General features: G+C 39.8%; 1 protein-coding gene across 2 annotated transcripts in view; it reads left to right on the forward strand.

Moving 5' to 3' along the window:
• Positions 1-13,435, forward strand: part of itfg2 (integrin alpha FG-GAP repeat containing 2) — a 20,274-nt gene extending 6,839 nt beyond the window's left edge. The window contains exons 9-13 of one of the 2 annotated variants that reach the window (XM_061914139.1): positions 2,847-2,938; positions 3,005-3,122; positions 6,422-6,595; positions 7,172-7,329; positions 8,030-13,435. In XM_061914139.1, the coding sequence (XP_061770123.1) occupies positions 2,847-2,938; positions 3,005-3,122; positions 6,422-6,595; positions 7,172-7,329; positions 8,030-8,209 (722 nt within the window). In that variant the 3' untranslated portion in view covers positions 8,210-13,435. The remainder of the gene's footprint in view (positions 1-2,846; positions 2,939-3,004; positions 3,123-6,421; positions 6,596-7,171; positions 7,330-8,029) is intronic. The other variant, XM_061914140.1, reaches the window with a different exon arrangement.
• Positions 13,436-13,962: the final 527 nt, after the last annotated feature.

Raw genomic sequence — 13,962 nt, forward strand, 5'->3', positions numbered from 1 at the left:
AAAAAATAGAGACAGAACTCGTGAATGAGAACAGCCAGCTGAAGCTCTACTGAGGCTCATTTGAGTGTGTGTTCAGTGTTTTGTTGTTGATGTTATAATACTGTTTTGCACTATTATTGACCAAACGTATTTTATTTTTACCCTCACCTCGGTTATTATGTTTTTACTGGCGTTGGTGTTGGTTTGTTTGTTTTGGATGTCAAAGTTTTTGGATCTCTCAAGATTTTTGATAAGCTGTTTGGCAGAATGGTGCTTATCAGTTTGTTTATTAATAAACATACAAAAAGTCAACTTGACTGATTGTCATTGAGGTTGTAGTACAGTGGGATCCCCAACCATCGCTTATATTTATAGATTTTTAAATATTTTTTTCGGTCTTAAATTTCATTCTAGGTGGCATTAAAAATGTCTTAAAAAGTCTTAAATTTGACTTGCTGAAACCTGCAGATACCCTGAACTAATACAGGGACAGCGCGCATTAATAAACATTGGGCATGGCGTGGCGCGGTTGAGAGAGTGGCCGTGCCCTCAACCTGAGGGTTCCTGATTCGATTCTCAGCTTTGACTAACATAGTCACCTCCGTTGTGTCCTTGAAGAAGACACTTCACCCTTGCCCCTGTTGGGTGGTGGTTAGGGCCTTGCATGGCAGCTCCCGCCATCAGTGTGTGAATGTGGAGATAGTCTCAAAGCGTTGTGTGTGAATGTGAAAATAGTGTCAAAGCATTTTGAGTACCTTGAAGGTAGAAAAACGCTATACGAGCATAACCCATTTATGATTTCTGTAAACGTGTAGCCAATTGAGCTGGTTTTCAACTTTAGTCCATGGGCATGGTAAAAAAAAAAAAGCCAACAATTACCGTATTTTTTGGACCATAGGGCCCACCGGATTATGAGACACATTAAAAGGGTGATATTATAACTTTTTGTCTTCCATTAAAAACTCTTCCATGTGGTCTACATAACATGTGATGGTGGATATTTGGTCAAAATGTAGTAGTTTTTACAGCTTCCATATGGAGTCTACCGACAGATATAAGTTCGTAACATTTTGACATTTTTTTTATTTTATAAACCAATACAATATATCAGGGATAGGGAACCTATGGCTCTAGAGCCAGATGTGGCTCTTCTGATGACTGCGTCTGGTTCTCGGATAAATCTGAGCTGACATTGGTTAACACGATAAGTAATGAATAATTCCACTTTAGTGTTAAAAATAATGTTAAAAATATAAAACATTGTCATGCATTTTTAATCCATCCATCCGTTTTCTACCGCACCTGTTTAAGAAGTTGCGTTAATGGTAGGAAGTTATTTATTTACTATTGGTTAGTGTGGGACTTGCCCTCCTGGGGGTTCTTCAGACCACCAAGCACCAACATGAGAGCCTGTTTCAGGGTTACAATATTGTTTTATTTTTCAATAAGTCTCTCAGTTGCTTTCCAGCAATTGTTTTTTTTGTCTTTCGTCCTCGCTTGTGCTTTGGCTCCAGCTCCAACCCCGTCTCTACTCCTGGCTGCTGCTTATAACCGAGCGGCAGGTGATTAGATAACAATGCCCAGATGGGCCATCTACGCACCTGTCGCTGATTTAGAGGCTGATCCTGGCAACACCCAGCTTCGCTGCAGGCCCGCAGGCCACGCCCCCCTCCACAGTTAGCTTCAGAATAACAATGTTATTACAAAAAATATTATATGGCTCTTACTGAAATACATTTGAAAATATTTGGCTTCTTGGCTCTCTCAGCCAAAAAAGTTCCCGACCCCTGCAATATATGTTTAACCAATATACATTTAGGCCTCCACTCAGGCTTGATCCCAGGGACCCCAAAGGGTTTTGGTCAAAAAAATATAAAAAAGTGTCATTATTCAGTATTATTTTGTTTTATTATTATTCATATTTTAAATCCCCAGATCAACATTAGGTCCATCTGTAAATATAATGATTTTAAAGATTTATGTTGTATGCTCTCTTTGTCAAAGAAAACCCTGTTTTTTGATGGAAAAAAACACAAAATATGCAATATTATCACCTGATATTTTTTTAAAGTGGAATATTTGAGATTATACAATAATTGGAGCCTTAAAAAAGTCAATAACTCATAACACCATTGATTTTAATTAATTATTATTTTTTGAGCAATGACACTTAAAAAAAAAAATCACACTAAAATGATTTTGGATCCAAAAGTGTCCTACTCATAAAATTGTATAAAAGAAAAATATAAATTTTTTTACTGTTTACTTTTAACACAATAATCTCAAGATCAACTTCAGATCTATCCGTCAATTATAAGTTTTATTGTTGTTTATGTTTTTTGTTTGTTCATTTTAGGCCCTTCTTTGATAAGACACAGCTCAGTTTTTTATATGGCAAACACAAAATACACAAAAAATATCTCAAAGTGTAATATTTAAAGTGACGTAATTGGAGCCTTGAATAGGTCAATAATTCATAATGACATTGATTTTGATTCTTTTTTTTTTTTTTTTAAGAAAGAAACAGCCTGCATGGCAGCTTTGTGTTATTGGAGTAAACATTGCAACATTTTCTTGTTACATTTCATCCGTTTGCTCTTTTATATCACTTTTTACGTTTTAAAAATGTTTCGATCTTATTTTAAAAACGTGCCATGGGGCAGTTAAAAAATTACCTGTGGGCCGCAAAAGGCCCTTGGGCCACACTTTGAACACCACTGATGTAACTAGTCATGAAAATAAAGAAAACGCATTGAAATGAGAAGGTGTGTCCATACTTTTGGCCTGTACTGCACATAGATCCATCATTAGTAGTGAATAAATATCTGGTCATAATACATATTTTCTGATAAGTCAATGTGCTGCAGGAACCTTGAAGCTGATGGACAGTTCCGAGCAGCTGCTGTGGTCGGTGCAGGTGGATCATCAACTCTTCGCCCTGCAGAAGCTGGACGTCACGGTCAGATGGGGAAGCCGCTGAACTTGACTTGTCAGGATGCCATTCCAATATGCTGTTTTGTTCCAGAGGGATGGCCGGGAGGAGGTGGTGGCGTGCGCCTGGGACGGCCAGACCTACATCATCGACCATAACCGCGCCGTGGTGCGCTTCCAGTTTGACGAGAACGTCAACGCCTTCTGTGCGGGTGAGGAAGCGCCGGACACGGCCTCCATTTTGTCATCCTAAGAAGCGATGTGGTTCTTTTTTTGATGCTCCATTTGGACTTTCATGAAGCGTCCAAAATGTCTTTACAGTCTAAATGTGCGCATCTCACTTTAGACCAGCAGGTGGCAGCAGAGAACTGTGGAAGGTTGGAATAAACCTTTCTGGTACTGTACATAATAATAAATACATCTTTTATAAACAATAATAAATAAACATATTAGGTTTGTAATAATAAATACGTCTATTAAATATATGAATGATAATGATTTATATTAACGATAATGAATAAGTCTATTAGATGTATATAAATAATAATTTATATTGTCTAAACAATAGTATTATTGTTTAGACGTTGATATTATCATTATTAATATTATTACTTCTATGACATAACCTAACTAGTTAAACTATATGAATTAGTATCAATAAGAGGAATACATTGAATTGTGTGTGTGTGTGTGTGTGTGTGTGTGTGTGTGTGTGTGTGTGTGTGTGCAATCTTATATGCAATTTGAGTAATACTAATATTCTGTAAATGTAAAAACAAATATGAATTCTGACAAAAAAAATTGGTGCCAATGGAAACTAAGAAAAGGGATTTGGGTACACTATCTGGAGTACAGGGCAGGCGAGTGGGGGATCTTATGTTCGTGGATAACTCCTCTGGCAGGGGGCTCCCCTCGTCTCTTTTAATGCACAGCATAGGACACATAATAAGTACACTATCTGGAGTACAGGGCAGGCGAGTGGGGGATCTTATGCTCGTGGATAACTCCTCTGGCAGGGGGCTCCCCTCGTCCCTTTTAATGCATAGCATAGGACACATAGCAAGAGTGGTCCTCAGGTCCTGTTAATCAGGGGCAGTAGCTCCACAGCCACAGATCTACTATTAACCTCTAATATCACAGTCAAAATGAAAGCTTGTTCCCATAGGCACCAAAAACTGTTAATAATGTTTAGACAAAAGTGTATATTATATATACTATTATATATATAGTATTTATATAGGGGTGTGTGTGTGTCTGTGTATTTTGGGTATATGCATGTGTGTATGGATGTGATTATGTGTGTATATGTATGTATGTATATGTATATGGATTGTATATATGTGTGTACATATATGTGTGTGTTGTATATATATGTGTGTACATATATGTGTGTGTTGTGTATATACGTGTGTTTGCATATGTATATATGTAAGTGTGTGTGAATTTAAATGTATTATATATAGATAATATATAGCATCTATGCAGCAACCACTGAATTGAATTATATGTATTATTGTATTATATATTGTGTATAAATATATTGTATATGTATAGGAGTGGGACCAAATAAGTTTACTTCTTCCCACTCCCTTTTGAGCCAATCTTGACATCTACAAAAGATTAGTCACATGTAATGTTTTCAATGTAGGTGTAAAAATAATGTGTATATATATATATATATTTCTTCTGTATTTTACGTCATTCTTTTGTTTTGTTTGCATGGCTCAAAATAAACCATTCATTCATTCATAATTACTGCAATATGTAAACAATAATGAATACACCTATTAGATATATAATAAATACATCTATTATATACATATATATATACATATGCATATCAGCTGTATGATAATAAATACTTTGAATGTAAGAATAATAACTGTTATATGACTGATAATTGAATTCATTTATTAGCTATAGCGTAAAATCCATCCATCCATTTTCTACCGCTTGTCTTTTTCGGGGTCACAGTGGTGCTGGATCCGATCCCAGCTGCGCTCGGGCGGAAGGTGGGGTTCACCCTGTACAAGTCGCCCCCTCATCGCAGGGCCAACACAGACCACATTCACACTCACGTTCACCCACTAGGGCCAATTTAGTGGTCCTAATGTATATATTATAAAAGATATCTGTATTTATGTGTAATAAAAACATATAAATAAACCTAATGCATAGGTAACAAGTAAACATCTAGTAAACCTTTATAATTGATGATAAAATGTATTGGATAAATAATAATAAAAAAAACGTATTAGATAGAAAATAATAAATAAACCTATCACATTAATCATAAATGTAGGCTACTAGAGGATTATAGATAAATAAATGCATAAGATGAATAGTAAATGTATTACATAAATGATAATGAAGAAATATATGAACCTATTAGATGAGTAATGATAGTTTGATAAATGAAGCTATTAGGTCAATAATGAATGCATAAACATACAAGATAAATATTGAACTTTTAATATAGATAATAAATAAACCTACAAGATAAATACACCTGTAATATACATAATAATAAATACACTTGTTGAATAAATATGTAATAATAAATTGGCTTATTATATAAATAATACATGTATATTTTAAATGTATGTGAACTTTGTATCTGCTCTGCAACCGTATAATATCCCCATTGTGAGACAAATCCTATCCTATCATATTCAAGCATTAATGTCTTCTATGTCTGCAAATCTCTTCAAAACTCTCTTTGAACCACATCTTAACTACTGTAATATCATCTGGTGTAACACCTTTCCTACCTACCTTTACAAATTAGAATCCATGCAAAAGAAAATTATACGGGCCCTGTCATGATCCAAGTTTAATGCCCCCACTCGTCATCTATTTCATAAATATCATCTCTTAAGACTGACAGAGTTCAATATTTATCCAAATGCTTGTTTAACCTATCAAGACATTTACAGGCTGAATCTTAGGCTCTGTAGCTTGGTTCCTATCTACCATCCCCAGCATGCTTACAACACTCGTAACTTAGATCTGATAACAGGTAAACATCGTTTAATGGCTTGTACCGCTCGCAGTGTCGTATGCAGGGGACCAAAGATTTGGAACCAGCTTTATGAGAGTCTCAAGATGCTGTATCCATTCTCCAACTTCAAAAATAACCACCTATCTTTAATGCCTCATGTGGGGTAGACTACTGTTGGGTTTTGCATGGTTGAATGAATGTATGTATGTATGTGTATGCTTGCTTTAGTACTATTATCTTGTGTTTATCAAATAGCGTTGTTGTTGTTTTGTTTTTGTTGTCGTGCTCGCTACCATGTTTAATCTATCCATGTATGTATTGTCCTTTGGACCCCCTGTTAAAAGCTTCTTCTAGCTTATTTGGGGGACCCTTTCACGTACCAACATCTTTAAATGATGATATTCACCATTATTATAATTGTTATATGGTATTGTGAATAAACTTGTAAACAAATCAAACAAACCTGGTCGTGTGTGTGTGTGTGTGTGCGTGCGTGTGTGCGTGTTGCAGGTCAGTACACGTGCAAGGAGGGCAAGAACAGCCCGTGTTTGGTGTACGTCAGCTTCAACCACAAGATCTACATCTACTGGAAGGTGCAGCTGGAGCGCATGGAGTCCACCAACCTGCTGCGCGTGCTGGACCAGAGGTCGGAGTTCAGAGGTCAGCTGGAGACGCTGGGAATGGGTGAGTGTTAAAACACACACACACAGCTTCCCTCTTTATCGATGTGAATTACAGTAGGGCTGGGCGATAAAACGATAACAATATATATCGCGATAGACGTGTGATCAATATCAATAGAAAATGGGGTTGATAGAACGTTCTATAATTTCACTGAGTTCTGTTAGAAAAAAAATAGTAAGAAATGCTGAGCTGGAACCTGCACGGCATTCTGGGGGGTGTAGGCAAAGGAAGAGATTTAGCCTCTTGACCTATCACGGCCGAGCCTGAACCGCAAGGCATTCTGGGAAACACTAACAGGGAAAAAAAAAAGCAACAATTGATTGATACTTTTATTAGTAGATTGCACAGTTCAGTACATATTCCGTACAATTGACCACTAAATGGTGACACCCAAATAAGTTTTTCAACTTGTTTAAGTCGGGGTCCACGTTAATCAACGAAATGGGAATATGAGTGCGACAGAACGAGTGGAAACTGTAAATAAAAAAGGAAACGTCACGTCACCAGTTTGGCAGTATTTTGGATTTTTTTAAGTTTGATACGAATCAGAGTAATACTGTCTGCAATCTTTGCAAGGTCGTCGTCCCGACCAAGTCTTGGAACACGACAAACTTATTTTACCACCTGAGCCGCTCTCACCCGCTGGAGTACAGCAGCAAACAGCCACAAGGATCTACATCAGCCGGTGCAAGTGGAACAGCACCGAAGCGGCAACAACAGACCACCATCGAGAGGTACTCGGCAGCAGTGCCATATGACAAAAATTCAAAACGTTATAAAGAAATAACGGATGCAGTGGTGTATCAATTAGCGAAGGACATGCTACCGCTCAGCATAGTTGAGAAGTCTGGGTAAGCATTTATTTAATGTCAATATTTGCACATCGACCAGTATTTTCATTTATTTGACTGTTTTTCTTAATGCTGACCTCGTTCTAAAGGTTAAAGGTTATATTTAAAATAAAAGTATTTAAATTCAGCCTTTTTTCTCCTGGTCTTTATTTAGAATAGTTTTTTGTTTTTATCAATAATTATCGATATCGACTGATATGAAACACTTATATCGTGATACATTTTTTTGTCATATCGCCCAGCCCTAAATTACAGTGTTTTTTTCAGCCGGGAGAAAGTCAAAGGTCAGATGGTGATGTTAGTTAGTAGCACAACTAGCTAGCAGACCATTTAATTACACACTACTTTCCAGCCTCAATATATCACCACCATGCGGGAGGTAAGCTACAGGTACCTAACCTTTACCCCCGTGGTGTAAACGCGCTGTGGGGTGCCCCCTGTTGCCCCTCCCCCCACACACAAATACAAACCCACTTTTTCCACTATCAACCGCTTCGTCTCAAGAGGATGCGGAAGTGACGGAGGAGAGCCAGCAGAGGCCACAGAGGTCAGGCTGACTGTATCGCCCTCCCGCTTCCCACAGGTGGCGCTGACCCGGCGGCCGTCCGAGCTCTGCTGGCTGACGTTCTCTACGAGGACGCCGTGGATTCTTGAGCGCGTGGCGCCAATCAACGCTGACGAGCTGCTGAAAGGAGCTCTTCAATCACGCTGCCGGCCCTCCTCCTCCGTTTATTTTGGATGTCAGTCAAAACACATTTCATAACACCGCGCTCCCAATGACTGCTCACATGTAAGCCATTAATATTTGTCTTATTCGAATATACTCATATTCTGACCCTGCTATAAATATCACGTATCCAATATTAAAGTTAACTTTCAGCAAAGACAGCGCCCCTGTACCTAATGAAGTGAAGTGGCGTGGTTTTTCTCCCTAAATCAGGGGTCGGCAACCCAAAATGTTGAAAGAGCCATAGTGGACCAAAAATATAAAAACAAACATGTCTGGATCCGCAAAATATTAAAAGCCATATCACATACAGATAGTGTGTCATGAGATATAGATTTAATTATGAGGACTTAAAGCAGGGGTGTCAAACTCAAATACAGAGTGGGCCAAAATTTTAAACGGAACAAAGCCGTGGGGCAAGGTTGAACAAATTAACCTTTTAATAGGGACCCAAACCAGTTTTGCATTAAATATTGAACAAGCAAGGCTTATATAACTTTAGTGACATGCAAAATCCAGTTTCAAATAATAATAATTAAAAAAATATCAATGGCGTATCAAATAAAATTTAAATAAAAAGTCTATGCCTTTTTTTCTATTTGCAATCTTCTGAAGTAAATATCAACTTTTTTCCACAGGCTAATAATACATTTGAAGATAAAATAATAATGAATGAACCAAACATTCAAGCCTTGAAGTAGCAAAAGAAAATGCTTGAATAAAACGTTAATTATTGGTCGGTTTGCTGGAAGTTTCCCGGAAGAGTTAGTGCTGCAAGGGGTTCTGGGTATTTATTCTGTTGTGTTACGGTGCGGATGTTCACCCGAAATGTGTTTGTCATTCTTGTTTGGTGCGGGTTCACAGGGTGGCGCATATTTGTAACAGTGCTAAAGTTGTTTATACGGCCACCCTCAGTGTGACCTGTATGGCTGTTGACCAAGTATGCTTTGCATTCACTTGGGCGTGTGTGTGTGTGTGTGTGTGTGTGTGTGTAAAAGCCACAAATATTATGTGACACACTGTTAGTATGGAGGAAAAGCGGACGTGACGACAGGTTGTAGGGAACGCTAAAGGCAGTGTCTTAAATGCACGCCCCCAATATAGTTGTCCAGGTAGAAATTCGGGAGAATGGCTGCCCTGGGAGATTTTCGGGAGGGGCACTGAACTTCGGGATTCTATCGGGAAAATTAGGAGGGTTGGCAAGTATGAGTATTAGCGGTGAATGCGGTGTCACAGCGGCACCGACGCTGTATAACACCGGCGGGCCAGCTCTAATGCTAAATTGATATTGCCTCGAGGGCCAAATTAAATTACACGGCGGGCCAGATTTGGCAAGAAGGCCAGAGTTTGACACCCATGACTTAAAGGAAACTAAATGAGCTCAAATATAGCTGCAAATGAGGCATAATGATGCAACATGTACATACAGCTAGCCTAAATAGCATGTTAGCATCAATCAATGTTTATTTATATAGCCCTAAATCACAAGTGCCTCAAAGGGCTGCACAAACCACAACGACATCATCGGTAAGGCCCACATAAGGGCAAGGAAAAACTCACCCTAGTGGGACGTCGACCATGATGACTGAGAAACCTTGGAGAGGACCGCATATGTGGGCAACCTCCACCCCCCCAGGGGACCGAAAGCAATGGATGTCGAGCGGATCTAACATGATATTGTGAAAGTCCAATCTATAGTGGATCTAACGTAACCGTGAAAATCAGGTCCAAAGTGGATCCAATATAGTAGCGAGAGTTCCATCCAAAGTGGAGCCAGCAGGGAACCATCCCAAGCGGAGGCGGATCAGCAGCGCAGAGATGTCCCCAACCGAGCGGTTCATCTTGGGTCCCGACTCTGGACGAACGGTCCATCCTGGGTCCTGATTTTGGGCAGCCAGTACTTCATCCATGGCCACCGGACCGGACCCCCTCTACAAGGAAGGGGGGGACATAGGAGAAAAAAGAAGAGAAACGGCAGATCAACTGGTCTAAAAAAGGGGGTTTATTTAAAGGCTCGAGTATACAAATAAGTTTTAAGATGAGACTTAAGCATCTCGAACTGTAACCGGGAGGGCATCCCAGAGTACTGGAGCCCGAACGGAAAACGCTCTATAGCCCGCAGACTTTTGTTGGGCTCTGGGAATCACTAATAAGCCGGAGTCCATATGGTACAATACAATCGGCAAGATAGGCTGGAGCTAGACCGTGTAGTATTTTATACGTAAGTAGTAAAACCTTAAAGTCACATCTTAAGTGCACAGGAAGCCAGTGCAGGTGAGCCAGTACAGGCGTAATGTGATCAAACTTTCTTGTCCTTGTCAAAAGTCTAGCAGCCGCATTTTGTACCAACTGTAATCTTTTAATGCTAGACATCTCCCGTCCAAAGGCAAAACCCAGTAACTCGATTTTGGTCAAAACTGAGCTGATAATAATTATGGAGTTCCTAGGTGATATGCTTTACATTAGTGTATGCGATATTGTAATTTGTTCCGTAAGTAAGCTGTTACACGCATGGCAGGACCTAGCAACTACCAAATAACCGCGTAGATACAACAGAAAAACTTAGTATCTCAAGGGACCAATCGGAGCTTCTTTGTCAGTCGCCTTATTGTCTTTAATGAGACATTTGCACGAATGGGTGCCGACGGTCAACCTGATTATGTGATATTATGGCACGAGGGGATATTTGGAAGATTGGCCCCAGGACGTTGCAAGCACCTTCATTAAATGTATTGTTCTTGATTCTTCCCCTTGCATACTCTTTTGGGCAGATAACTGTGGAGGTCAAAATAAAAACTGGACTCTGTACACGGCTCTTGCCCAATGTGCAAACGCAGAATGGGGCCAACCCGAGATTGGGATAAAATATCTGGAGAAAGGGCACACGTCCATGGCTCAATCGGCAAGAAAATGAAAGCTCAAGAAAACATCTATACGTTTGATGACTTTGTAGATCTTTGTAAGACAGCGACAAGATAGATTGGTTTTCCTTTGTTTTCTCAAAATCAGCTAGAAATTATTTACTAGGTTTTGCCTTTGGACGGGAGACCCGAAAATAATACGTTACAGTAATCGAGGCGAGACGTAACAAACGCATGAATAATGATATCAGCGTCTTTAGTGGACAGAAGGGAGCGAATTTTAGTGATATTACAGAGATGAAAGAAGGCTGTTTTAGTAACGCTTTTAATGTGCGACTCAAAGGAGAGAGTTAGGTCGAAGATAATACCCAGATTCTTTACCGAGTCGCCTTGTTTGATTGTTTGGTTGTCAAATGTTAAAGTTGTATTATTAAATAGAGGTCGGTGTCTAGCAGGACCGATAATCAGCATTTACAGTTTTTTGGCGTTGAGTTGCAAAAAGTTAACGGACATCCATTGTTTAATTTCATTAAGACACGCCTCCAGCTGACTACAATCCGGCGTGTTGGTCAGCTTTAGGGGCATGTAGAGTTGGGTGTCATCAGCATAACAGTGAAAGCTAACACCGTATTTGCATATGATGTCACCTAGCGGCAGCATGTAGATGCTGAAGAGTGCAGGGCCAAGGACCGAACCCTGGGGAACTCCACACGTTACCTTAACGTAGTCCGAGGTCACATTGTTACGGGAGACGCACTGCATCCTGTCAGTAAGATAAGAGTTAAACCAAGACAGGGCTAAGTCTGACATACCAATTCGTGTTTTGATACGCTCTAATAAAATATTATGATCGACGGTACCGAAAGCAGCGCTAAGATCGAGGAGCAGCAACATAGATGACGCATCAGAATCCATCGTTAGCAATAGATCATTAGTCAATTTTGCGAGGGCTGTCTCAGTAGAGTGATTTGCCCTGAAACCGGATTGAAAGGTTTCACATAGATTGTTAAACGCTAAGTGTTCATTTAGCTGCTCTGCAACAATTTTTTCGAGGATTTTCGAAATAAAGGGAAGGTGAGACACCGGTCGGTAGTTTACCATGAGGTCAGGATCGAGGTTAGGTCTTTCAAGGAGAGGATGAATAACCGCTTTTTTGAATGCTAGGGGAACAGTGCCAGGAGAAAGTGATAAGTTTATAATATTTAGCACTGATGGACCTAATAATACAAAAAGCTCCTTGATAAGTTTCCCAGGAAGTGGGTCAAGTAAACATGTTGTTTGTTTTATTCCATTTACACGTTGTAACAATTCTTCTAATGTTATTTCATCAAAACGAGAGAAACTATTTTGGATATTTGCAGTATCCCTGCCCACTGGGTGTGAGTTTTCCTTGCCCTTTTGTGGGTTCTTCCGAGGATTTGTGCAGTCCTTTGAGACATTTGTGATTTGGGGCTGTATAAATAAACATTGATTGATTGATTTTTGCGAGGGCTGTCGATTAGCTTGCAGTCACGCAGTGACCAAATATGTCTGATTAGCACTCCACACAAGTCAATAACGTCAACAAAACTCACCTTGGTGCATTCATGCTCAACGTTAAAAGTTTGGTGGACAAAATGAGACGGAAAAAGAAGTGGCATAAAACACATCTTAGAAAGTCGGAGAAAGTTATACATGTAAACGAACTACGGTGAGTTCAAGGAGCGCCAAAATTAGTAGGACAAAACGGCGCTCACCAAATACTCAAATCAGTGAAGCATGTTTAATATAAACAGTGTGCTTTATAACAATTAGGATGGTTTGTGTTTGTCCTCCTCCAGAAACCACATTTAAACAAAAATATGTTTTTTCCCCCCCCCATCTTTTTCCATTTTTATATATTTTTGAAAAAGCTCCAGAGAGCCACTAGGGCAGCGCTAAAGAGCCGGGGGTTGCCGACCCCCGCCCTAAATGATCATAAAAGAGCACAGAGGAGGCGGAACTTTCTGATCCCAGTCTGGTTCTGACCCTCATATGACCCCGCCCCCTCCCTATTTGGAGCAAAATGGCATCTGCTTGCTTGTTGGTTGCAAAATAAAACACAAATCAAAAACCATGTCGGGACCTGTAACAGTCCAGCTCTAACGTAGCTTCGGCGTGTGGGTGTAATGTCTATGACAGGTCACACACACACTCGGTCAGATGTGAGTGCAATGATCCGACCTGACAGGCCGGCCCACATCCTGGAGGCCATTTTTTAATGCTATGTGGGGGAAAAAATCCTTGTCTGCTTGGTGGGCCACAGTTTGATGTAAGGAGTCAATACTCTTGCATTAAATGTAAGTCTGATCATGTAAAAAAAAGCCCAAAGCAGTAAAGTTGTAACGTTGTGTAAATGGTAAATAAAAAGAGAATACAATGATTTGCAAATCCTTTTCAACTTAATAGACTGCAAAAACAAAATATTTAACGTTGGAACTGGTAAACTTTATTTTTTGCAAACACCCAGAAACGCCGCCGGCTTCGGTTCAGAGAATCTGGAGAAATCACTGCACGTAAGCGGCAATGCTCATGACCTTCGATCCCACAAGCTGTACCGCATCAAAAAGTGACATCAATGTGTAAAGGATATCACCACATGCGCTCAGGAACACTTCAGAAAACCACTGTCAGTAACTACAGTTGGTCGCTACATCTGTAAGTGCAAGTTAAGACTCTAGTAGAAGCATTTAAGTCTCATCTTAAAACTCATTTGTATACCCTAGCCTTTAAATAGACTCCCTTTTTAGACCAGTTGATCTGCCGTTTCTTTTTTTTTTTCCTCCTATGTCCCACTCTCCCTTGTGGAGGGGGTCCGATCCGATTCGGTGGCCATGTACTGCTTGCCTGTGTATCAGCTGGGGACATCTCTGCGCTGCTGATCCGCCTCCGCTTGGGATGGTTTCCTGC

This window comes from Nerophis ophidion, linkage group LG10 (genome assembly GCF_033978795.1).
Source record: "Nerophis ophidion isolate RoL-2023_Sa linkage group LG10, RoL_Noph_v1.0, whole genome shotgun sequence".
NCBI classification, from domain to species: Eukaryota; Metazoa; Chordata; class Actinopteri; order Syngnathiformes; family Syngnathidae; genus Nerophis; species Nerophis ophidion.